The 27,975-nt window shown below is 36.0% G+C and overlaps 1 protein-coding gene across 1 annotated transcript; it reads left to right on the top strand.

Annotated features, from left to right (window-relative positions):
- Window positions 1–229: 229 nt before the first annotated feature.
- On the top strand, window positions 230–27,689 carry lrrc74b (leucine rich repeat containing 74B). Its single transcript, XM_030143826.1, has 9 exons — window positions 230–523; window positions 3,471–3,613; window positions 11,637–11,769; window positions 14,907–15,113; window positions 22,068–22,177; window positions 22,810–22,925; window positions 23,973–24,051; window positions 26,682–26,777; window positions 26,874–27,689. The coding sequence occupies exons 1-9, from the start codon at window positions 364–366 to the stop codon at window positions 26,988–26,990; spliced, it is 1,161 nt and encodes a 386-aa protein (XP_029999686.1). The 5' UTR covers window positions 230–363; the 3' UTR covers window positions 26,991–27,689.
- Window positions 27,690–27,975: the final 286 nt, after the last annotated feature.

Below are 27,975 nucleotides of genomic sequence, written 5' to 3'. Positions count from 1 at the left end.
GTATCTTAAAAATACAGGAAAAATCTGTAAAACAAACAGTGAAAATTCTGTTAAATTACAGATTATTTTTTACAGTGTAGGATAACCACTCGTCAAAGTAACAGTATGACATGCCTGTGACACTGGGTGACTGTATTGCATAAGCTTGGAAATAGAAGGGTTAAAGGAAAGAAGCTTAAGGAGACAAATGACACTGGTTTATTCATAGTGATAGACTCAGTTGGTATCAGTTTTATTCCCCCTGGAACTAAATCCATCAAATGTCCTCACTCTGGGCTGCCAACAAGAGCCAGGTTTGAGTAGTCACGATGCCTTATTTTCTCATTTTCCATCCAGCAAAGTGAGAGTCGGACAGAGGTTGACATGCGTGGGCCAAAAGAACAGCGACGCTCGAGCCCTGACGGGGACACGCTAGATGGTGGTGGAAGAGAAAGTGAGAGGAAAGAGGAGGAGGAGGAGGCGCCAGGAGGGGAGCAGTGTGTGATCCCTGATGAGGATTTTGATACAGATCTGGAGCTTGAAGGTATTTTGGCATTAAAAAAACAAGATAAATTGAGTCATTTTGTAGAATAAAGGTGGAGATCTTCCCATTTAAAACCAGAGGAAATGTGATTATGAAATTAACCCGTAACGACCCAAACACTATCTACTGATTTAAACTGTTTAATACCTGTTGATCCATTAATCCTATCAATACTTGTAAATAATTGAGGTAAAAGCGTTTTTTTTTTTCATCAGTTCAGTTCAGATCTGCTCTGTTTCTTTTAAGCTTAAAGTTTTTATCTGTTTATCTGTTTTATCAATTTATCTGTTTTTGTTTGTTTTTTCTCATGCCTATACTTTTCATTTCTTCCCTGCTGTAATGCTTTTAACCCTTTCATGCATTAATTATGAGGACCTTAATCAAGATATTTTTCCTGAGTGATTTTATTCCTCTTTAGGCATGAACAAAAAAAGGAACATTTTTATGAGCCTATTTTTCATGGAGTTGCAAAAATGTCCACTCAGCTGAAGAAGCAAAGAAACATGTATTTACTGATATACTGCATGAAATCTATGAAATAAAAAACATTTTTAATGCTGCTAATCTGATGTTTTTTTCACATTTTAACATACCTGCATGGAGATAATTTGCAAAAAAAATCAAAAAACAAAACCCTTTTTGTTTAAAAAACAAAATAGTTAATCACAGTCTAATAACAATTAGCTTTTTTTTTTTTTTACACTCAAACATGTTTCTGCAGATCAGGTTTATCTAGATCAGCAATTTACAGTAATGGTGTGAAGTACAGTGTATGGGATGATGCATAAGCATATCCACTGTGCTGGCTGATATGGAACTTAAACAACAACATCCATGAATGTATAAGAGAACAACTCTGAACAGCTATACACTGTAGTGACCACTATGCATGAAAGGGTTAATGTTTTACGTAAAGCCCTTTGAATTGTCTTGTACATGAAATGTGCCATATAAATAAACCTGCCTTTCCTTCGCCTAAAATGCAGTTTCTCAGCTTTAAATCTTAATCAGATATGAGCCATTTGGACATTTAGAGGTTCCATAGTGAACAAGGAAACACCGGGGGTGGGGGGGCACTGATCTGCCTTGGTGCCTTCAAGGGTTTTTCAAGTTATTGTTATTATTTACCACCACCAGAGTGAGAATGTGAGAGTGAATTAATAATGGCTCAATAATTTAAAGTGCTTTGGGTGCCTTGAAAAGCGCTATCGAAATCTAATGCATCATTATTATTATTACCTCCACCAAGTAAGTAAGCAAGTAAAGCTTTATTTATATAGCACTTTTTAAAACAACATGTTACAAAGTGCTTCACATAAAGGGGAGATAGATCAAATCAAATCAAATTTTTAGCCAATTTACAGAAACCCAACAGAATCCTCCAGGAGCAAACACTTCTGACTGGTGACAGTGGTGAGGAAAAACTTCCCTTTAACAGCAGAAACCTCGAGCAGACCCAGACTCCTGAAGGATGGCCATCTGCCTTGGCCAGTTGGGGTTAGAGCGAGAAAGTAAAGGAGGAGAAAAGAGAGAGTGATAGAGATAGAGAGAGACTGGGGGAGAGGGGGGAGGTAGGGGGAGACACATGCACAGATAACTAAACTAGAACATGTATAGAACAGTATAATAAACACTATCGTAACTATATGGATATGTGAGTGATGACGATAAAGATGGAGAGAGGCAGGACCACAGCAGCAGGTTCAGAGATAAAGGTGGAGAGAGGCAGGACCACAGCAGTAGGTCCAGAGATGATCTTAGGAAAACCTGTGAAGATCCAGGGAAAAACCGGTGATGATCCTGGGAAAACCTGTGAGGTGATAAAGCACAGAGACTCCAGGGAAGAAGTCAAGTCAGTAACATGAATTCACTGGGGCGTAAACAGAAGAGATTTAATGAAATGCTTGTTTATAAAAGTGAGTTTTTAAGAGTTGCTTGAAGGTGTCTATAGAATCTGATGATCTGATGTGATGGGGAAGACTATTCCAGAGGGTTGGGGCCAGAATTGCAAAAGCACTGTCGCCTTTTGTTGACAAGTTGGAGCGGGGGATGGATAGGAGGTTAGTGTTTGATGAACGGAGTGGTCGTGACGGTGAGTAGGGAACTAGGAGGTCAGAAATTAACTGGGGGCGAGGTTGTGCAGGGTTTAAAAGTAATTAGGAGTATTTTGAAGTGGATGAGGAATTTTACTGGTAGCCAACGTAACGGCGGAGGTTATTTTTTCATCAAGGTTTATCTGTCTGTCTGTCTGTCTGTTAGCGAGATAACTCAAAAAGTTATGGACAGATTTGGATGAAATTTTAAGGAAATGTTGATACTGGTACAAGGAACAAGTGATTACATTTTGGTGGTGATGGTGGGGTGGGGGGGTGGGGGGGGGGCACTGATCTGCCTTGGCAGAGGTCTGTGCTCTCCAAGTGCTTTTCTAGTTATTTTATTATTATTTAGGAACTGCCACAAAAGTAGCACTGGGTTTTTATGAGTGAACAACTGCATCTCATTTCATGGCCAAAGGTCGAAAGCATTTTGATCGTTGCTCTTAATTTGTGATCACTACATGCACTGATCTTTTTCCTTTCAAACTCTCCCATCTTGTTGGTTTCCTTCATCATTTCAGAGAGAGAGAGAGAGAGAGGAGAGAAAAAAAAAAAAATGAAAACAGAAACTCCTCCACACACTCACCCACACATGTAGAGAGCCCTGTTCTGCATCTTAATGATTTCATCTCAGTCTTTGTGTCAGGCTTCCTTTTCACCACAAGTGAAAACCATCTGGTATGAATGAGCTCCCTTCACAGGGCGAACTCAGACACCAGGGACTTTTCAATATCATACTTAAAAAGGATCCTCCTCCAGGGGAAAGGGCCACATCTCTCCTTTTCTCTGAGGTGTATAGACAAGAACAATTCTCACAGACGTCCTACCTAGTGTCTTTGTGTATATTGCAGATATGGAGGAGACGTATGACCCCACAGGACAGACGTGCTACATGGAGGCATGCGACAAGTTACAGGTGGTACCTGCCTCTTATTTCCTGCGACACATGCATAGTAATGAGCTGTCCATGGCACATCGAAATCTGGGGCCGAAGGTACTGTAATCAGAAATCAGAAGTAATCATTGTTTATAGAGTTGCCTTGTTGTAAAAGTGATTACTTTAACCTTTTATAGGGCACTCATCGAAGTACTCTGAAATTCAAAATGTCAACTTTAGTGTGTTATTGGAGGACATAACAAGACTAAATTACTTTTGTGGAATTTTTCAACATTTTGTATTGTTATATAGAAAATGAAGGTTAATGAAGTTCCCATATTTGGTTCCTTACCCATAAGTGACCAAAAAAAATCCAAGAGGTATATATAACCCCAACTGGTCAAGGCAGACGGCCATCCTTCAGGAGTCTGGGTCTGCTCGAGGTTTCTGCCTGTTACAGGGAAGTTTTTCCTCGCCACTGTCACCAATCACAAGTGTTTTCTCCTGGAGGATTCTGTTGGGTTTCTGTAAATTTGATTTGATTTTGATTTGATTTGATAAAGCACTTTGTGACTCTGTCTGTGAAAAGTGCTCTATAAATAAAATGCACTTACTTACTTACGTATAAAAGATACACGAAAAACACATGTGAGATGAAAGGAACATGTATTTTAAAACATTAGAACAGCACTTTTAGAACATCAAAACCCCATAAGTGCTGATCCAGATCCCTGTCCACATCCACATGATCCCTTTGAACATCATTCCTTACATTAGTACCATTACTTCATGGTACCAAACAAAGCAGGTCCACTCACTGTTCATGCAGAGGTGGACCTTACAGGGCAGCAAGTATAAGTAACGCAACAAGTATATACAACAATAAATCAATATGCATATTAACGCTATGTGTCAAGTAATAAAAGCAGTGTATAAGGTAATAGGATAATTCTGATTCTATTATACCTTAACCCTTTATAGGGCACTCATAGAAATACTCTGAAATTCAATATTTCAACCCTAGTGCGTTATTGGAGGACATAACAAGACTTTATTACTTTTGTGAAATTTTTCACAATTTTTTATTGTTATGTAGAAAATCAAGGTCAATAAAGTTCCCATATTTGGTTCTGTACCTGTAAATGATAATTTTTTTGTTTTTTTATAAAATTCCAAGAAGTAAATATAAACAATACAAAAAACACACATATAAGGTGAAAGGAACATGTATTTTAGAACATTAGAACATGACTTTTAGAACATTAGACCAACATCAGTGCTGATCAGACACCTGTCCACATCCACATGATCCCTTTGAACATCATTCCTTACATTAGTACCATTACTTCATGGTACCAAACAAAGCAGGTCCACTCACTGTTCATGCAGAGGTGGACCTTACAGGACAGCAAGTATAAGTAAAGCAACAAGTATATACAACAATAAATCAATATGCATATTAACGCTATGTGTCAAGTAATAAAAGCAGTGTATAAGGTAATAGGATAATTCTGATTCTATTATACCTTAACCCTTTATAGGGCACTCATAGAAATACTCTGAAATTCAATATTTCAACTTTAATGTGTTATTGGAGGACATAACAAGGCTTTATTACTTTTGTGAAATTTTTCACAATTTTTTATTGTTATGTAGAAAATTAAGGTCAGTGAAGTTCCCATTTTGTTTCCGTACCTGTAAATGATAAAAAATAAATAAAATTAAAATTTTTTTTTAAAAATTATAAAATCCAAGAAGTAAATATAAACAATACAAAAGACACACATTTAAGGTGAAAGGAACATGTATTTTAGAACATTAGAACATGACTTTTAGAACATTAGACCAACATCAGTGCTGATCCAGACACCTGTCCACATCCACATGATCCCTTTGAACATCATTCCTTACATTAGTACCATTACTTCATGGTACCTAACAAAGCAGGTACACTCACTGTTCATGCAGAGGTGGACCTTACAGGGCAGCAAGTATAACTAAAGCAACAAGTATATACAAAAATAAATAAATATGCAAATTAACGCTATGTGTCAAGTAATAAAAGCAGTGCATCAGGTAATAGGATAATTCTGATTCTATTATACCTTAACCCTTTATAGGGCACTCATAGAAATACTCTGAAATTCAATATTTCAACCTTAGTATGTTATTGGAGGACATAACAAGACTTTATTACTTTTGTGAAATTTAAAAAAATATATATATATGTATCGTCATGAAAATCAAGGTCAATGAAGTTACCATATTTGGTTCCTTCTCCACAAGTGGCAAAAATATCGAAGAGGTATATATAAAAAATACTAGAATAACACATGTAATATGAAAGTAACAAGTATTTTATAACATTAGCCCAACATCAGTGCTGTTACAGACCCCTGTCCACATCCACATGATCCCTTTGATCATTCCTTACATTAGTACCATTACTTCATGGTACCGAACAAAGCAGGTACACTCACTGTTCATGCAGAGGTGGACCTTACAGACCCTGTAGACCACATTGGACCTGAGATTGTTGACTCACTGTCCTCACTGGAACTGTTGCTGGCACTGTCTTGTAATGTGTGTGGAAATGACCAAAAATAATCACTTGCCTGATAAAGGGTTAAATCAGGGGTGTCAATTTGCAAAGTGCAAAAATTACAATGAAGATATTAATGTTCAAGGGTGTTGAACTTGTTTTGGTTTAGGTTCCACCGACAGAATGATGTGTTGTAGAATAAAATAATAGCTTAACAGCCAATGAATAATGATAACTCCACATTTTCTTAATGTGAAATTGTGGGAGTGGGAATTGCATGCAGCAACAGTTTGGCTGTCTCTTTGTGGGTGCTGAACCCAGATGTTGCCTTTACCTCCATCTGCTGACTATACTCATTCTGTAAAACAACCCTGGTGGACTGTATAATTTTACATTGTAGCGATCTGGGTCGTTTTTTTGCCGAATCTGTTCATTCCATAAAAATGTTAAAAATGCATCTGAAAAAACTGTTGCATTGTGCTGTTTCCAATAAAGGCCATTATTTAATGTAAAAAAGCCCAAACTTGTACTTTCCTGGGGTCTCAGGAGGTTATGTGATAAATAACAATCAAATCAGATGAGTTTTGATGGAGATAATGCATTGAAATTTGACCGCATGGTAACATTTTTTTTTTTTTTACATTTTTTTCTGACTTTAACTTTGAAGAGTCAGAGTTCAACTGTTGGTGTCCAAAACTACATGCTAATCAGAAGGCAAGGACAGTATATAAGACAGTGGTTCCCAACCTTTTTTGGCTCATGACCCCATTTTAACATCACAAATTTCTGCCGACCCCAGACATTCAGAACGGAGACATTTTTTTTTGCTAAAATTAATTTGTTTTTGATTGTGTAATAGTTTGCTGTACTATGTTGCAAATAAATGTCAATTTTAGATGACATTTAGTCTATATAATGTATATTATTATGGACGGAGGCAGAAAAGCCAGGTGTAGATTACTGCACAAAGTGAGAATTTGATTTTCCTTGGTCAGGATATGTACAGTCAGTCCAGTTTGGATTTACAAGGCTGACAATTAATACTGAACAAACAAGAACTCAAACTATGAATTATGAAAGAGCTGCAGCATCTGAAACTGACCACAATGAACATTTGACAGATAAACAGTACCACAGTGCTTCAGTTTCAGCTTCAGAGTTTGTCATGTCTTTTATGGATTGGGATTGATATCAACTCACCATATATTTCTTATTAGTAAGTTTTTATTTTTATTCTTAACAATTACTAGAAATTTCAGGCGACCCCATTTGAATTCCAGGCAACCCCACATAGAGTCCTGACCCCAAGGTTGAACACCACTGATGTAAGATGTCCAAAGTATAGCATGAACCCAGTTGTATGTGAACTGGATTCTATTTCCAGGTAAATAGTACAGTATGCAAGCTCAGGACACTCCGTCAGCATAAATATCCCATAATGCAATGCAGTAATGGTGACAATGGACAATGACAGTAAAGGAACAGTGTGTTGGCTGGTAGTCGGCAATATGACACAGATGCTGGTTCGCTTCATAGTGTTACAAAGCTGTCAGTAGAGTGAACAGTACTACAGATGCAGGTACAGTGTGTAGTATTACACAGATGTCAGTAGAGGTGAGATTGGCTGGTTACCAAGGTTACATACCTCCACCTGGAAAAGAGGCTTTAAGATAGTAACATGTACTCACACACTGAGGAGTACATTCAGAGAGAAACAGTATGCTGAAGAAAAACAGACAAAAAAAAAAAAAGAACAGAAAAATCATGGCAATTTGTCCAAAATGATGGAGACAATTGGAGAAAAACTGTTAAATTTAGTTGTGTTCTTGGCACAGGAAATTAGAACACATACATCTCAATTCTAGACTTTGGAGTGTAACGATGAATTTTATGTAGTTTTTTTTTTTTTCTCAGAAGCTCTAAAACAAACAAACATGCTTCACCATTTTTGATTGAATTAGGAGAAATTTGTTCCTAACTAATTTTTTAATTATGTGTGCAAACTCAATGAAGAATGCCCACTGTCATTGATAAGAAACATAAATAAATTGGTCATTAGCTAATAAATGCACCTGTCATCAACAAAAATAATTACTTAATTACTCAAAGTCATCTTGAACTAGAAAAGCACTCGGAGATCACAGACCTCCGCCAAAGGCTGATCAGCCCCCCCATCACCACCAAAATGTAATCATTTGTTCCTTGTACCAGTATCAACATTTCCTGATAATTTCATCCAAATCTGTCCATGGCTTTTTGAGTTATGTTGCTAACAGACAAACAAACAAACAAACAAACAGACAAAGCTCGCTGTTCCTTGGCAAAGGTAATTATATATAATAGCAATGTTCTTAAAATGTAGCCAAAGCTTAAACAAGATGATTGACAATAAAACTAGGAGTGTCAATTGTACTTTGTGAATGTATTTATTGTGTTTTATATTTCAGCATTAATTCTCATTATTTATTTTGTATTCAGAACATGATGACTTAAAGGTGCTGGAGACTTTTGTGACCAATTTTTCATCAAATCTGTAAAAGCTCAGTCATATCCTCAGTATCATGAATCTGTAAGTCTTTCTGTGATTACTCACCTGAATCTCTTGCATTACGGGGAGCAACTTTGAAGTGCCATCCACCATAAACAAACTGCATGTTTACATTCAGAGCCAGGAGGTAACTCGGGCATCTTTGGAATTTTTTTGCGACGTGCACTGTGGGAAATGGAGGCTCACGCAGCCACCTGCAGTGGCAACAGCAGGAGCAGCACGACCATATGATATTATATGGATGAAATAAACACGCGGAAACGTCTGAAATGCGGAAACGGCTGGAGGAATATGCATAGAGGGAAGGGAGTTCCTGCCGTTTCCACATCGTGTTTTTAGTAGCTGCCACTGTCAGGTGGCTGTGTGAGCCTCCATTTCCCACAATGCACGTTGCGACAAAATTCTGAAGATGCCCGAGTTACCTCCCGGCTCTGAATGTAAACACATGGTTTGTTTATGGTGGATGGCACTAAGAAACTGTTCACCGTAATGCAAGAGATTCAGATGAGTGATCACAGAAAGACTTACAGATTCATGATACTGAGGATATGACTGAGGTTTGACTTTGGTCTTTGACTTTTGAAATTGGTCACGAAAGTCTCCCTTACCTGTAATTAATGTATTTAAAGGAAAAAAAGAAAAAAAAAAAAAAAGGTCAAGTACCCTCTGGGCTTCCTCCAAGTACCCCCATTTGAGAAAGACTGCTCTGTAAGACTGAGAAAAATATATGTATGTTCAAAATGAGTAGTTCAGAGATCAGCCCAGTGATTTGTTCAGTGAATTAATGATTAATTCAAGTCATATTCCACTGGAGATTTGCTTTGATCATTCAAAGTCAGGGGAACGCCAGACCAATAACGTCTAATAACGCTGGGATTCCAGGAGGATTCGGTCCTTTCCCAGGAAATATAAGATATAATTATGAGCGACACACTTTGCATTTACATTCACATATGAAATGAGTCCAGCCATTGGAATCGTTTTGCTTCTACCATCCATATGTGGAACGAGTCGCTTCTTCAAACAGACAGCAGGTTGTTGGTATTGACTTCCACTCTTAAGAGAGCTCATTATGTAGATCTACAGTTTGATTTACCTCAGGGAAGATGTTCCTCTTTTATCTTAAATGACAGCAAATCCTTTTTAAAGTAGCTTACCACTTTGAGCACAATGTCAAACCTGCATGTTTTAGTTCTCATTAAACCCCAACCATAAAAAACTATGCATATATTTGAACAGAAATAACTCAAGAGGATTTGAGCAGATTCAGACCAAATTAACCATACAGTGTTATACCATGTTTTTGTTTCAGCCTTTAAAACACACACAAAACACAGTCTGCCTTTTATAGTCAGCTAGCCATTATAAACTGAGATGCCTTTTTACTGGCCGATCAATGGAAAAAAGCTCCGCTGATGTGACAGTTTTAGGGATCGGACCTCATCTGCTAAGGCAGTGTTTTTCAACCTTGGAGTCACCTGCAACTCAAATGGGGTTGCCTGAAATTTCTAGTAATTGATAAAAATAAAAATGAAAACTTACTAATAAAAAATATATGGTGAGTTGAGAGACAATCACAACACATAAAAGACATGACAAACTGAAGTTGAAACTGAAGCACTGTGGTACTGTTTATCTTTCAAATGTTCATTGTGGTTGGTTTCAGATGCTGCAGCTCTTTCATGATTCATAGTTTGAGTTTTTGTGTGTTCAGTATTAATTGTCAACCTTGTAAATCCAATAAAGTTTAATACTGTAAAAAAAATAAAATAAAACGAGACAAAATTACTGACAATTAACCATTAAAGAAGTATTTGTTCTGTAAGTTTAACAAGACTTGTTTGTTAATTGACAAATATATTGTGTAATTACGGGAGGTTTCACAACAAAAATGTTGAATAAATGTATTTTTGTGAATGTATAACATGTATAAGCACTGATAAACTGTCCAAATACAGTTTTTATCAGTGGATTGTACGACTTAGTCTCATTGAAAATTATTTATATATATATATATATATATATATATATATATATACATATATATATATATATATATATATATATATATATATTCATAGGTAATTTGATTGTTTTAATACATGTAAATATTCTTTATTAAACATTTAAAAGTAAAAAAAAAAAAAAAAAAGCAAAATTTCATGTAAAGTTAAGACAAAAAATGTATTTTAATTATGGAAAACTACCATATTTTTATGAGATGGTTATTTTCCATTATTTTCCAGTATTTTTTGGCACCCCTACTGCCGGAATATTACTGGGTTTTTTTTGTTTTTTTTTTTGTTTTTTTTTACAGTGCAGACAAACTAAAACTGTTTCTAGTAGTGTGCACCTTCAGAATTTTAAAATTAAATCTACCCCTTAAATTATAGCGCCCTTTCCTTTCAGTGAATAATTTCTGAATATTTCCTGGTAGTAGATTATTTTGGGCTTTCAATATGCTTTGTGTTGTTTGTAGTTCTATGATATTGTTGTTCATTCCTTAACAATACTTCCAGTTTTGTCATTTATACTCATTAAATTGGATTTTATAGACGCCGTCGCCTGCCAGTCACAGTGAAGTAACTAAGTGCAGCTGCCAGTGGTTATTTATTTAATGTCTGGCAGACACAGATAGGTTTTTTAAATCTTACAGGAAGATATTCTGGGTACATCTGAGCACATCAGCCTCAGATTGGGTTTTCGTTGCTCTGCTTTTTATAAGATCAAGTTAACATAAGGCTGCGTGCACTCCACTTTCTCATTAGTCGTGCTAGAAACTGTAATTTTCATGTTCCGTGAGCTTCATTTCTGACCCACGCCTCCACACAGCTCCCTTCTGCTTCATTTGTCTCACACCAGTTTAATATTCCTCTCTTTCTCTTTCTCTGCCTACCTGAATCAGTACATTTTTACTTGTTTTAAGTGGAACACAGGCAAGAAAATACAGTACACTGCAGTGAACAAGCAGAAGAATTTCACTTTCAGGGGGTGGTGTTGGTGGTGGTGATGGTGGTGATGGTGGGGGGTTTGTGGTTGTGTGTTTGCAGGGCACCAAAGCGCTGGCGGTTCCCCTGGTAACCAACACTTCAATACTGAAGCTGAACCTGCGGGATAATTGGATGGAAGGAATGGGCGGAGCTGCTATAGCCGAGATGCTAAAGGAAAATTGTTACATTACAGGTGGTTTTAGTGGGCACTCAAGCATGCACACGTTTTCTCCTTCCTCCTTGTGTCACCTTCGTCTTACAAAAGTGCCACCTCACTCCCACTCGTATGCCACTCTCACCCCAATTATATGCCACAGCGCATGATTTAACATCTGGGGTTCCAGCTACATATTTGTTAAATGTCACTCATAAATGCGGTTCGGCAACCTGGGATCTATGGAGAATGATTCCTGTGAGTCATGCAGGCTCTTTGGGCTCATATTATTTTTAACAACCTCTGTCATGCACCACTATTTAACTTCAGATAGTAATCCAATTTCATGAACACATATACACACTTAGTTGCCAGTTTGTGTTTTTCCTAAAAATGCAGCTCACATTAAGCCGTAAATGTAAATGTTAAAATAAGACTTCTGTTTTGTACTCTGATGAGCGAGAAAACACTGAACACAGCGATTAGAGAGAGAAAAAAAAAAAACCAACACTAATGATATAACATAGCCAGAGTGAGAAAACATTTCAATCGTCAAATAGTTTCAGGAACCGTGTTTCTTTTACACCACTTAAATGTAAAATGAAGTTGGATATATTGTCTCCCACAGGGTGAGAATGTGAGTGGGTATTATATGTAACAGTTCTTATAGGTGTTTTGATAAAGTTGGACTATATGTATATATATTTTATTTAGTGCTGGGCAGCGATTAAAATTTTTAATCTCAATTAATCGCATAGTTTTTCTTGTACTGCTGCGGTAGTAACAAAACAATTTCCTGCAAAGGATCAATAAAGTATCTATCTATCTATCTATCTATCTATCTATCTATCTATCTATCTATCTATCTATCTTTGGTGGGGGGTTGCCGGCATCAACAGCATGTATTGCCTTTAAGTGATATTTCAGAGTTGAAGTACTCCGGTGATAAAAATAATTCCACATGTCAGTGCTTCCAAACAACTTTGTCCTTCTCAACCCCACTATCTGAAGACATTTAAAATGAAACTGTCCATGTAAAAGACTGGTACTTTTACACATGTTTATGTCCCCACCAGTTTATTTCCGCTTGTGAGTGACTGACAGGAGTCTAAAACCCACTAATAAGTACTAATACTAATAAGCCCAATAATATGTGATGTTCAGTTGTTAAAAGCAAGCCAAGGGGGCCCTCTAGTGGTGGGAATAAGTTGCACTAACGTATGTTTTGTCCTTTCGGTGTTACCGTAGTCAGTTCGGACATAAGAAGGAACTAACTAATACGATAAAGACAAAATAATTCAATTAGTTATGTCTATTAATGATATGCATTTTCATGGAGAATGCATGGATGTAATTATTATAAACTTAAATTGACTGCTAATACAACAATTACATCGTAAATAAGTAAAGGTTAGTTCAAAGGCTGGCATATTATACTTAAACACAGCCAATGAATTTACATAAACTTGGCATGAGCCTGCATAAAGAATTAGCAACCCATCTTTGACTGCTAGCATAAACGAATTAGCTTAAACATGTTAATAACACACTGTAATAAACACATCCAAAATAACGAACGGCACGTTTGCATGTGAAATTATTTAGCAAACAACAGAATGATTGATACATACAGGCATTGAACTGAAGGAGTTAAAGTTTGATTCAGCATTACTCAGAAAGTTTGCTCTTTTCTCCTCTCAGCCGGCACGTGCACACAGCACCGGCGTGTGGAGCGCCAAAATAAAAGCATGAGTTTCAAAATAAGAGTCCGTATGTATAAATGAACTAAGACTTGCTTGAAAGGCAGAACAATAATAAAACGGCATTAACGGGAGATTTAAAAAAATTGTTGCCGTTATTTAATGAATGCGTTAACGCAGTAATTAATGCGTTAACTTGCCCAGCCCTAATTTTATTATTATTTTTAAAAGGGGGAAAAAAAGTCAAATTGAATGGATTAGTTGTTATTTATCCCACTATCACACATCAGAACTGTCTCTTGAGAAACTAAACCAGTGTTTTTCAACCTTGGGGTCAGGACCCCTGGAATTCAAATGAGGTTGCCTGAAATTTCTAGTAATTGATAAAAATAAAAAACAAAAACGCACTAATAAAAAGCACATGGTGAGTTGACAGAGACACTCCCAATCCATAAAAGACATGACAAACTCTGAAGCTGAAACTGAAGCACTGTGGTACTGTTTATCTGTCAAATGTTCATTGTGGTCAGTTTCAGATGCTGCAGCTCTTTCATAATTCATAGTTTGAGTTTTTGTTTGTTCAGTATTAATTGTCAGCCTTGTAAATCACAGCTGGACTGACTGTACATATCCTGACCAAGGAAAATCAAATTCTCACTTTGTGCAGTAATCTACACCTGGCTTTTCTGCCTCCGTCCATAATAATATACATTATATAGACTAAATGTTGTCTATGTTGTTTTCAAAATGTATTTATATTTTTTGATACACCCTGTATAAATAAAATTTCATTTGATTGATTTGAATGATCATGGTCAGGACCCAAATTACAAAAATACATCATATCACCGCCATAAAGTCACATTGTTGACTCTTTAACAATATGTTTGAGCATTACAACTTTTGCATATTTTCACATATGTTATATTTTTTACAATGTTTTCAGGAAAAATTCATAATAAGTCATTATCATCAATTTACTCTGAGAATTGGCAGACCAATAAAAACAACTCTGAAACTGATTCTGGGTCCTGCGTTTGGAACAAGCATGTGTAGCTTATTAACCACAATTACAGTCAAGCTGCCTATCAGGAACAAATATGTATTATTCATGAAGAATCAGCTCCAAAAGTCTGATTCGGCAGGTAAACAAGATGTCATACCCACCTCAAAATCTAAAGCATGACATGGGAGATATCAAAGTCTTCTGCTAGCCCAAAAAATCATATTAAATAGTCCAAAGAAAATGAATCAGACTAGAATGGCTCCAGGAAAAAAACGACAGACTGAATTCTATGCAAGCAAGAATCAGCCGCATATCCATGATAATAGCCACAATATTCTGATTTCCGTCCTTGTGCTTCCTCTTGAGTCCTCTGCAACACTAGATACTAGATGCTTATAAATATGTAGATATTAACAGCCCACATCATGGCTTTTCCATTAACCTTTGACCTTTGTGTGTTTTCATCCCAGAGGTGGACTTATCTGACAACAGACTTGGGGATCATGGGGCCCAAGCCATAGCTGGTATGTTAAAGGAGAACAACACCCTCATCAGCCTCAACCTGTCAGGAAACTACTTTACAGACCGGTCCGCTGAAGACCTGGGTCCGGCTCTGGTCACCAATGCCAAGCTACAGCACCTGGACCTCAGCCACAACGCTCTGGGAGACTGTGCAGGTATCAAAACGTCATGGTTCCCATTCATCCGGGAAAACCTGGAAAATGATTGATCAATTTTCCAGTCATGGAAAATGAGGAAAGAAAAAAAAAGTCAAATGTCCTGGAAACAGTTGTCCTGGAAAATGATTGATCCTCCACCTGCTTTGTGACTTTGTGTGTCTAAACTGAGATGAGACAAAGGAAATTGTTTTTCAGTGATTTATTGAAAATATGCAAATATTTTTAGAGGAAGTACAGGAGAGAAAAACAGAGAGAAGAGAAAGTTGAGCTGAGTTATGGACGGATTTGGATGAAATTTTCAGGAAATGTTGATACTGGCACAAGGAACAAATAATTACATTTTGGTGGTGATTGGGGTGGGGGGCTGATCTGCCTTGGCGGAGGTCTGCGATCTCCAAGTGCTTTTCTAGCAAGGTTCTAATAGTTTTAGATTTTTCATTATAGTTTAGTTCTATTTAGTTTTGACTTTTTTTTCTCTAATTCAGTTAGTTTTCGTTCGTTTTTAGAGCAGGTTTGCTAGTTTTTTATTAGTTTTTGTTTTTTCTAAATGCTTGGTTTTAGTTTTGTAGTATCTTTCGTCTTCCTCGCCGTTGTATTCACATAAATCCCATACAGGACTCTGCTGCTTTCTCCCAACTTTAGTCTCTGTGTTCCAGGTAAAGTGGGGATGAGAAGACGACTAAACAACAACTGACGGACCGTGAAGTGCCGTATGGTGCCTCCAGCTAAAACTGCTGGAGCAAAATAAATCGATTTCATATCATATCCGATATTGACAAAAATGAAAACGTAGGGAATTTTATCCAGAATTTTTGTACGTTTTAGTTAGTTTTGTAAACACACAATACAGTTTCAGTTAGTTATTGTTTTTTTAATTTTAATTCTATTTTTTATTTATTTCTAGTTTTCCTCATTTAGTTAGTTTTTGTTAACAATAATACCCTTGTTTTCTAGTTTTATTTTTTATTTATTTATTTGACAGGGACAATGCAGTCAAACATAATTACAAGTTTGCAGCTGATGTGATGCATATAGAGTTTACAGCTACTGCTAATTCTCCACTCCAGTTCCTGGTTGGGCTCTTCCAGAACAGTGCAGTACAAGTATAAAATATACATTATTAAAAATGATCATACCATGCATAAAAATATAATATATATAAAATATACAGTACATCATTTAAACAGTCATACCATACAATACGATAATCCAGTGTTGCATTTATATGTGAGGCATTCATTCACTCACCCACTCTCCCACCCAATACAGATGAGAACAGTTGTGTTTTGTCTTTAACCAGGTTTTGGTTCTGGTGGTGAACATCTTTAACTCTGAGATGGATTTTATTTCTGATGGCAGTGAGTCATAATTGTCATAATTATTTTTCCTAGATAAATTATAGCCATAGACTACACTTTAAATCGAAACAATCTGGGTAAATGCAAGTTACAACTGTCGAAAAGAACACTTCCAAAGAATGAGGGGGAATGTATTAGTGTATGATGTGATAGCGTGTCTCTGTAGTGGCTGAAAATGTCCTGGAAAAGTCCTGGAGAATAATTTTAGGGAAAGAGTGGGAACCCTGAACATTAAGGAGCCATTTTATTCTGTAAGAGAAAGAAAGAGCAGACAGTGTAGAATGGTACATTACTCTCTACTTTACTTTCCTGTTGTTACAAAGTTTTACTCTTGACTATACTTTTGACATTGTGAGTGGTATCAATAAATGCTAAGTGACAGGAAAGAATGGTGTAACATTTAAAATTAGCAGAATGCCTTTTTTTACTGGACAAATTCGTACTTAATGCCTTTAACATATAGCTGCCTTTTGCACTTCGGTGTCACTGTGAACCCTGAGAACAAAGTCCCTGAGCTTTTAAAGCTTTCAGAGAAATTAGAAGTTGTTATAACAAGTGCACTTTCACAACTTCTTTTTCAAAAAAATTACACGTGGCAGTCTGTTCTACAGCTTTAAATTGTACTTCGAGCTCAATCTCAACATGAGAAAAATCAAAGCAAACGTCTTCTAATGTAGACCTGACAGTACAGCTCTAAGCCGCGGAAACAGAAAATGAAACACTCCTAAAGTTGTGTTGACTTCAATATTTTGAAAGAATTCTGGGACTGATTTTTAAAGGTTTAATATGTTGGCGAATTTAGGAGATGAAGAGATAACAAATACTACACGACTATATTTTCAATAATGTATAAATCACAAAAAGAGTGTTTTTCTTACCGTATAATAAGGTGTCAGTATCTAGAGCAGGGGTGTCGAACTCATTTTAGTTCAGGGGTCACATTCAGCCCAATTTGATCTCAAGCGGGACAAACCACTATAATAACAGCATAATAACCCATAAATAATAACAAGTGGACCAGATCAGTAAAATAACAAGAAAAAAAGTAGAATTACAATATGACTCTGACAAACATGAACAACCTGAAATATCTGAAGAAAAATGAGTGCAACTTTAACAATTCATACAACATTTAAATTACACTTACTTCTCTTAAGATGTTTTAGGTTGTTCATATTTGTTCAGGTTAGTCACATTTTTTTGTGAAATTGTAGTTTGTAAATGTAAAGTATTTTATGGATCATATTGATCTGTATGTGGAACCTGAACTAAAATTATTTGTTAATATCTTAAATATAATTTTTGCATTTCACACATTCATCCCAGGGGCCTTTGGTGGGCCGGTTTTGTGTTGTTTATGTTTGACACCTGTGCTTTAGAACATTAATTAGTAACAAAAAAATGGATGAATGAAAAAATCAAAACAAAAATGAAGCCAGAAATTAAAAATGAATTGAATTAAGAACATGCCGGTTGTTTATAAATTAATTAAATTTCAAGTCCAAGAGATGTAGCGCATGTAGACGTAGATGACGACAGTAGGACGTATTAATCATCCCCCAAAACTGCAGCATGAAAACAAAATTAAAAACATTATCTTAGTTGGGAATTTCAGGTGCAACAAGACTCAACAGTAAAATGTTACTGTTCTCTTATATCTTTTTTTTTTGCACATGAACTCCTGCCATTTTGAAAACCAGCTCTGTCCTGATTTGTTAATAATGACTGAAAATAAACCCTTATAAAATGTATGTAAAAGCAGAGCTCCTGCTGAACATTATTACTTGTAATTGAAGGTGTAAATGCTATCATTATTAGATTTGACCATAAACCATGAAAACAATTTAAGCCGTTCTTATGCAATCACAACATTACTGTTAATATAAGGTAGTCATATTTTTAAGCAGTCATCTAGCAGCAGGCAGCAATAGATTATGGCATTCAAAGGTCAAGAATATTCACCACTAAAACCTTCTTCAATTATCCTGTGGATGAGCTCTGTGACAGGAACCTTGTGAAAGAACGGCAAACCATAATGCACCAAAGATCTGATAGGTAATTGAAAATAAATCTGTCAGTGGAATAGGGGACACCCACAAGTCTGATTACTATGTGTGCCGCTGGGATTCATCTCCACATATTCAGTTCTGTTCCTGTGGCTGCTGAAATACCAAAGGACATCCGTGTGCTTAAGAGCATGGCGTCGTACAGCAGGTCTCTGAAAGAAACCACACTGATTTTTTTTTTTTTTTTAACACTGTCATCTTCTACAACACAGGTGTCAAACATGTGGCCCGGGGGCCAAATCTGGCCCGAAGGATGAATTTGTACAATGCAAAAATTACTCTGAATTCAAGTTCTACATACAGAGCATTTAGATCTCAACTGGGCCAGACCAGTAAAAGAGTATCATAATAACCTATAAATAATGACAACTGCAGATTTTATCTTTGTTTTAGTGTAAAAAAAAAAGTAAAATTACATGAAAATGTGTATATTAACAAACTATCCTTGTACAAAAAACATTAATAACCTTAACAAATATGAACAACCCGAAATGTCTTAAGAGAAGTAAATGTAATTTTACCAATATTCTGCCTGTTACTAAATGTTTTGTGTATTTGTAATTGTAATATAAGTTGTAATGCACATGTGTAAATGATAAACTGATAAACTGTGGCAGAATATTGTTTTTGTTAAAATTGCTCTTGTTTTTCTTAAGACATTTCCAGTTCAAGTTTCAAGTCCATGTTATTCATTTTTAGGTAAACATTATAGATGTAAATATTATCATAATGTAATTTTACTTTTTCCATTGTTATTATTTTACTGGTCTGGCCCACTTGAGGTCACATTAGGGTGAATGTGGCCCCTGAACTAAAATGAATTTGACACCCTTGTTCTACAACATTGACTCACAAGTAAAACCAGTGGAGTTTGATAAATAACAGTGGATGGACACACTTGGTTTATGTTCAGTCATTGATATATTTTACTAAAAAAGATACTTTTTCTTCAGTTTTCTCTGTTTCTTATATAATTGGCAATGGCTACTTTCACAATCCTCTAGCATGAAATATCAGTTTGTCTATTGCCACAGAGCCAATCAAATGTCAGTATTTGTACTAGAGCCAATCATGGATACTGTTCCATGAACTCATTAGCCTCTTGTTGCCACAGTACTGTGGTGACATATGGCGTACACTTTAATGTATTGTTTTGTGCATTTTGCTACCACAGTACTGTGGCAATTGATGGAAGAAATGACAAATTAGTGATAGTGTATAGTATAGAATAGGAGTTATTGTTGTAAATGCTCTATATGTTGTTTTATGGTGTTCTTTGGTCTGTGCAGTCAGTGAGATTGAGGCTTTTCGGGATGTCACAAGTTACCAGTCTATACACGATATAATGAGGGTGCTGATTGGCTCTGTGGTAACAGACAAACAAATATTTCGTGCCACAGTACTGTGTCAATAGCATATAATTACCCTCAACTTTAATCTTAGCTTGAATGAACACTCGCAGCATTGTACCTGTGGTGCCATTGTGTGTGAAAAGTGCCTATACATTATTGTAAATGCAGCCTTCACATTGTAGCATCGTCTGCTAGCAGTAGAAATTTCCTGAACGGCAGCATAACCACTTCCGAAAATGGAGTATGGCGGCAGGGATGAATAATTCAAAGTAGAGAGAGGCTAAAATCGCCCAGCATACCTCTCAACATTTGAATACGGACATAAAATTGTGCCTAGTAAATAGTCAGGTAGTGTTTCTATTCATTTGGTGAGTTTGGCAGCGATTGGGCCTGTGAAGGCTGAGGAAAATCCGTACAAATGCTCTCCTGTGCTGCAACATCGACGGGACACAGAACGTGTATTATATAATAGGATATACATGGTCCGTAAATTAAATATAGGAAAATACATATTTATATACCTAAAAATGCCAAATTCAGAGCATAATATTAGAATAAATGGTGATAAATCGCTAAAGAAACGTTAAAGATATAGCGAAAAAATCATTTGGGAACTGCCACAAAAATAGCACTGGGTCTTTTTGGGTTAAAACAGAACCTGTAAAACAACTAAACAACAGATGTGAAGTGATAATAGAGAGTAACAACCAATACGGGCCATGAATAAATAAAACCCAGTGTTGATTATGTCTTGCAGACAGGGGGCTGCTTATCTTGAGCGTACAGCTAAGTTTAGTGCAGACAGACAAACAGCATCAGGAGGTTTATCAGTCAGAGTTGAGCTATGACTGTATTAAATGTTGTGATGTATAACTGATAGAAAAGTTGCCCTAATAAGCTTCTGTTTTTTTCTTTTTTCAGTACTAATTTTCTTGTCAGTTCAGTTGCATGTTATTCCAAGATGCTTTGTAGAATTCTCTCTTTCAATATTTGCACCACTTTTAGTTGAGTTAGTACATCTCATAAACTTAATAACTTTTCTTTTAATAAATAATTTCCCAAAGTTAGATATTCTCTTAGCTTAAAGGCCCAGTGTAAGGAGGATCTATCTGCAGAAAAATAAGATCACCATAATTATGTTTTCATCAGTGTATAATCATGCAAGAGTGAAAAAAGTTCTTTTGTTACCTTAGAATAATGAGTATCCTTTTACTGTCCAGTGTTGTAGGATACTTGTTTTAGGCTTCCACCCACACTCCACCCACTAAAAGTGACATGCTTCTGCAGACTTTCTCCTCCTTCTTTCTCATCTTAATCCATGTTAAGGTACATTACTGCCACCTACTCTGAGTGTGGACCAGAGTCATTAACCATTAACTACAACCCCAGTTCCAAAAAAGTTGGGATGATGTGTCAAATGTAAACAAAAACAAAGTGCAAAGATTTGCAAATCCCATGAACCCACATTTTATTCACAATACATTTTTACCACACACAGTACAGGGTGGGGAAGCAAAATTTACAATATTTTGAGGCAGGGATTGAAAGACAGTGTATGACCAATTAGTTTATTGAAAGTCATGAGAATTTATTTGCCACAAGAAAATTTACATAATAGAAAATGTTTTTATTCTATGTGTCCTCCTTCTTTCTCAGTAACTGCCTTCACACGCTTCCTGAAACTTGCGCAAGTGTTCCTCAAATATTCGGGTGACAACTTCTCCCATTCTTCTTTAATAGTATCTTCCAGACTTTCTCGTAATAGTTTTGCTCATAGTCATTCTTTTCTTTACATTATAAACAGTCTTTATGGACACTCCAACTATTTTTGAAATCTCCTTTGGTGTGACGAGTGCATTCAGCAAATCACACACTCTTTGACGTTTGCTTTCCTGATTACTCATATGGGCAAAAGTTTCTGAAAAGGTATGGATAATAGTGTTAGGTGTGATTATGACATCAATATATGTTTGGTTTCAAAACAATTGACGTAGTGCCTGCTGAGAAAAAACAACTAAATGTTCATTGTAAATTTTGCTTCCCCACCCTGTATGTGGTTAAAAAAAAAACTGTATAAAGGATCTTAATCTAATAATAATCTAATCTAAAACCATGCAGCAACTAATTGTATCTGAACTTCATATATGCTTCTTTTCTTTTCTGTTCATCTTTTAGGGCAAATCCTTGGAGAGTCTGTGTCCGAGAATACCGGGCTGATATCTCTAAGTCTGGCTTGGAACTGCATTCGAGGGAGAGGAGCAGTAATGTTAGCCAACGGTCTGGGGGTAATACACCTCGAAATCAATGTCTGACCCCCGTATAAGTTTGTGAACTACTAGTCTACCAGACAAAGAGACACATCAGAATCAGTTTCTTATTACACCACCGAGCCAGCGGCAATAACATCATATGGTGAAATAGACAAAGTCAGGGTTTTTCTCAAAGCAGAAATGTGTCTATTTTATAAAAGAGAGTGCATTATATTCTGCTGATGCTGAGCAAACAGACTTGTATGTTACACTGAAGAATTAGATTTGTCCATATAATGACTGACAATATAACGAGATGATATTTATAACCTGGCAAACTTGCTTATCCTGCTTTGTCCTCCTGGTCTGGTATTAATCATGCATGTTACAGCAGAAAAGACAGCTTGGACACCATTTTTCTTTTCATATCTTAATGATCAAGAGCATCAAGAAAGCTCGGATCAGTAAGACAGGCCTGATGGATTTGTGCTCCAAGAGATTTAGCGTTCACTGCCTTCTTACTTAAAATTTGGGCGTTCCTGACTTTTAGTCTTGAGTTAATCTCATTAGAGAACTTCCTGACATTATTTGTTATTGCTTTGTGGAGGTGGTTGAGGATCTTTTTTCTAAATCTTATTTAATTAAAGATACATTCCCCTCTTTTTCAGGGAAACATCTTCCTGAGGAAAGTGGATCTGTCATTTAATGGCTTTGGGAAAGAAGGAGCCATTGCTTTAGGACAGGCACTTAAAGACAACAATGTCTTGGAGGAGCTAAATGTCAGGTACTGTACGAATCTTGGTTATCTGATAATCAGCTTATCTTTGAGGAAGTGGACTCGAAGGGGCTGACATCAGTGTAGGCAGTTCCGTCATAAATCAAAAGGCGGTTTTACCTTGTTTGGTGCTAACTGTGGGGCAAAACATACCTTATGAGATTTCCTTACCAGATTTTTTTACCAATTACTCTCAAAAGGTGATCATTTTGCTTTAACTCTTTAAAGGACAGTCATAGAAATACTCTGTAATTCAACATTTCAACCTTAGAGTTATTGGAGGACATAACAAGACTATTACTTTTGTGAAAATTTTCAAATGTTTCTTTATCGTCATGTAGAAAATCAAGGTTAATGAAGTTGCCTTTTTATTTATAAACATGTATTTATTGAGATTTTTTCTTTTAATCAATGCAAGTTACACACAACAAGGCACATAGAGAATATACCATATTTACCATAACAAGGCACATAGAGAAGTTACCATATTTGGTTCCTTTCCCATATGTGGCCAAAAAAAAAAAATCCAAGAAGTATATATAAAATATATAAGAAAAACAAATGTAATGTGAAAGAACCATGTATTTTAGAACATTCGAACATCACTTTTAGAACCTTACAACATCATAAGTGCTGATACAGACCCCTGAACCAGAAATGAGAATATATCACACAGTAGGAAGAAGTGTTCTAGGTGGACTGTTCTTGCAGACGTGGACCTTACAGACCCTGTAGACCACATTTGACCTGAGTTTGTTGACTCGCTGTAACTGTTGCTGTCACTGTCTTATAATGTGAATGTGTGCGTAAATGACAAAAAAAAAAAAAAAAAAATAGCCACTTACCCAATAAAGGGTTAAGAGGCTCTTGTCAAAAACTACATTTAAGTTTTACCTCTCAAGCCAAACCAAACATGCACCCATACATTTCCAAGTGTTTATACTACATGGATGAATATGCCTTGTAAAATCTAACACTTTATGATTGCTTCCCTCACACTTCTTCACTTCACCATCCCATTTTTTCCCCCTTCTCTGCATTTGTTTCTTGCCACAGTAATAACCGAATACCCCCTGAAGGAGCCGTCCGCCTCGCCATGGGCCTCAAAGCAAACAAGACAATCAAAGCCCTGAGTGTAAGCTGCTGAAAAGAGATTGGTTCTAGCTTCAAAAGCAATGGGGGGCATCAGTAGGTAAAATGGGATAAATAAATGGATCACTGTACTTTATTTTAATGCTGACACCCAAGCGGCGTTCATAGAGATTCATCTCAGCTGAAGGAGTTACGGCAGTACTTTTCAACCTTGGGGTTGGGACCCCACGTGGGGTCGCCTGGAATTCAAATGGGGTCGCCTGAAATTTCTAGTAATTGATAAAAATAATAATAATTTAAAAAAAACCTTACTAATAAAAAATCTATAGTGAGTTGACAGAAACAATCCCAATCTATAAAAGACATGACAAACTGTGAGTCTGAAACTGCAGCACTGTGGTACTGTTTATCTGTCAAATGTTCATTGTGGTCAGTTTCAGATGCTGCAGCTCTTTCATAATTCATAGTTTGAGTTCTTGTTTGTTCAGTATTAACCTCCTCAGACCCAGCTATGGGTTTTCTGTCCACATTTGTGGACAAGAGTTTCACAGCTTTATACAAATAAAAAAAAAAAAAGAAAAGAAAAAACTGTCCACCACAAAGGACATTCCATAAAAATTTTAAAAACTGCATCTCAAAAAAATTGTTGCATCATGATGTTTCCAATATAGGCCCTTATTTAATAAAAAACAAAAGCTGGGACTTTGCTGACATTTCCTGGGTCTTAGGAGGTTAATTGTCAGCCTTGTAAATCTAAGCTGGACTGACTGTACATATCCTGACCAAGGAAAATCAAATTCTCCCTTTGTGCAGTAATCTACACCTGGCTTTTCTGCCTCCGTCCATAATAATATATATTATATACACTAAGTGTCCCCTAAAATTAATATTTATTTGCAACATAGTATAGCAAACTATTACATGATCAAAAACAAATTAATTTTAGCAAAAAGATGTCTCCATTTTGAATGTCTGGGGTCGCCAGAAATTTGTGATGTTAAAATGGGGTCACGAGCCAGAAAAGATTGAAAAACACTGAGTTACGGTACAGAGACATTAAATTACACCTTTAGATTTCAGTTTGGACTCTTAAATTGATTGAGTATATAAATTAAGAAATATTAAAAATATGTGTGAGTGTGTGTGTTTGTGTAGGTATACATATATATTTATTTATTTTACTATGAGCAGTTAAATCTATGTAATTTAAGTGATCTCAAACTGTGATCAAACAGCCAGTTTTGATTGTAAAAAAAAGTCCAACACAGTTATGTCTTTATTCCTGAACTCTCTCTTTTATAACACTTTAACTTGCACTTGTATTGAGCAGCAAAAAAAAAAAAGTAGCATTACTAAATTGAATGGTAACCTTTTGTGGTTTAACAGAAGTCACACATTGGCTAACCACAGGTGTTTTCAGACAGGTGATGATGATGTTGGGGGGGGGGGGGGGATATGTGATTGACAGGTGTAATTACTGATTGCTGATCAGATTTCCATAGATGCAATTCTAATGGTCTACACCACACGTGTCAAACATGCGGCCCGGGGGCCAAACCAGCCCACCAAAGGTTCCAATCTGGCCCGCGAGATGAATTTACAAAGTGCATAATGCAAAAATTATCCTGAAGATATTAACAGTCAAGGGCATCAAACTCAAAAATAATAGCATAATAACCTAGAAATAATGACTCCAAATTTTGTTCTTGGTTTAATGTGAGAAAAATATGACATTATGCCTCTAAATAATGGCAACACCAATTTTTTCTCTTTGATTTATTGCAAAGAACATTAAATTCTGATATCCTTTAACAATAAAATGTCAATAACCTGAACAAATATGAACATCCTAGAATGTCTAAAGAAAAATAAGTGCAATTTTAATAATATTCTGCCTGTTTTGTGCCTTGGTAGATCTGATCTGTAATGTACATGTATAAATCATATGTTGAGGCATAATATTGCTAAAATTGCACTTACTTTTCTTCAGAAATTTCATTTTTTTCCAGTTATTCACATCTTTTTTTGTTTTGGATAGAAATAGTTTCATCATTTAACGTTATTTTTTGCACTAAAAAATTTGGAGTTGTCATTATTTATAGGTTATTATGCTATTATTTTACTGGTTCCGGCCCACTGGAGATCAAATTGGGCTGAATGTGGCCCCTGAAAGAAAATGAGTTTGACACCTGTGGTCTTAACATGGAAGGATCATCAGATTATGTGTGATTTCTAATGCATAATAAGGATTTGGACTAAGAGGCGGAAGCTGCAGATAGATGGTGTACATTTTTTGTGTTTAAATCATCATAGCTTTTTGTTAGCACGCCTCAGCTAAACTAAGAAATAATATTGTGTAACAGTAGATGTTTCTTCTCTATAGACAAATATAACCTAAAAAATAACCTACCAATTAACCTTCTCTCTGAAACATGAATGAATAGGTAGTATTAGATATGCCATTCGTATATTCTAAATATATTTGTGGTTCAGAATTAGGTATTGTAGGGATTCTGAGCCTGGATAAAAACTGACCTGGACCATATAGCGAAGATGTAAAATATGAATACTATATGAGGGTTATGGGCCTATATTGTGTGTTATGTGATAAAACCACAGGTACCCTCTCTTATTTCCATAGTAATAATTTATTTACTGTTTATAATTGGCCAGATAGGGAAGAACCCCATCCAAACTGCAGGGTGCTATGGGATCCTCAAGTCTATACAGGAGAACCCAGATTCAGCCATGGAGACATTAGATTTTTCGGTAACACGTTCCACCTTTACATTTCTTCTTGTCTTTTCTTTGTTGTGGGTGGTGAAACTTACACGCTTGCTTCTTTGTGTTTCATTCTCTTTCCAGGACATCACAGTAAACCAGGATTTTGAAGAACTGCATGCATCCATGAAAGAAATACTCCCTGCGCTTGTAGTAAAACACGGGGGCAGAATTGGCACGTTGAAGAAAGCAAAAGCTTGAAAAGTGTCGGTGTAATTGCTGTATTTGTACTATGCCAAAACAGATGGAAGAAGCAAAGCAAAGTTTCCACTGACAGATGAATTAAAAGATGGTTGCCTGCAAGGATAAAGTGCCGTTTTGTTTTTGTTTTTTTTTCTTTAAATAATGAAAATGTATTTAATGAATGACATGTATATGAAATAAACACAGACTGTTAAACACCCAATTAACTGGAATTAAGAGACAGATGACATTTTCACAAGAAAACAGGTGCTCGGTGTACATATGCAGCATGTGTGAAGTGCTTTAAGTATAACATTACTGAAGTCATTGAACACCAGCATATGATGCAGGTATTGAGTATGATTCTTTTTAGGTAGCTATGATCTGATTTGTTGTTATATAATGTCAGTGGGTAGAGTGATGGAGAGGATCAGAGAGCACCACATTGTGTATGAAAAGAAGTGAAAGTGGGTGCACAAAAAGGATTTAAGTACTACATGACCAGTCTAATAGAGAAACAAGCATGAAAAGACCTGTTCACTCTTAGATAAGAGATGTGTTTACAGTGGGAGTACAATCACATTTAACGATATTTTTTATTTCATCATTTTTTTCCCCTCTTTCATCTCCTTTTTAATCTTTTATACACAGAGTTGGAAGTAAACCAGACCAGCTACATCAAGTAAATAAAAGTTAAACTAAATAAACCCCTCCTACCATGTGATTGGAGCGCGGCTTTACCCTTCAACTACTCTAGTTTTTTTTTTTTTTTTTTTTTTTTTTTTTTTTTTGGGTCAGATGATAACATTTACACCAACAAGACTGTCTGTTTTTTTTTCTCCAACTTTATTGAAACATGTGAGTGTACAATACAAAAATTTGAACAGCAAGATGTCAAAAAAGGGAAAAGCATTTGAACATGTAAGTTTAAGAAAATACTGCATAGATTTAAAGACACAAAACATAATATACAAATAATAGTATAAAAATTTAAGTAAATAAA

Source organism: Sphaeramia orbicularis, chromosome 9 (assembly GCF_902148855.1).
Source record: "Sphaeramia orbicularis chromosome 9, fSphaOr1.1, whole genome shotgun sequence".
NCBI lineage: Eukaryota > Metazoa > Chordata > Actinopteri > Kurtiformes > Apogonidae > Sphaeramia > Sphaeramia orbicularis.
The sequence above is the reverse complement of the archived record's forward strand: the minus strand, read 5'-3'. Positions and strand labels throughout refer to the sequence as shown.

Bases quoted from the DNA above. Each gene is read 5' to 3' on its own strand.
- lrrc74b (XM_030143826.1), top strand. From the start codon at position 364: ATGCGTGGGCCAAAAGAACAGCGACGCTCGAGCCCTGACGGGGACACG. The intron at 22,926-23,972 runs GTACTGTACGAA...TTCTTGCCACAG, and splicing joins TTGGAGGAGCTAAATGTCAG to TAATAACCGAATACCCCCTG. The intron at 24,052-26,681 runs GTAAGCTGCTGA...ATAATTGGCCAG, and splicing joins AGACAATCAAAGCCCTGAGT to ATAGGGAAGAACCCCATCCA.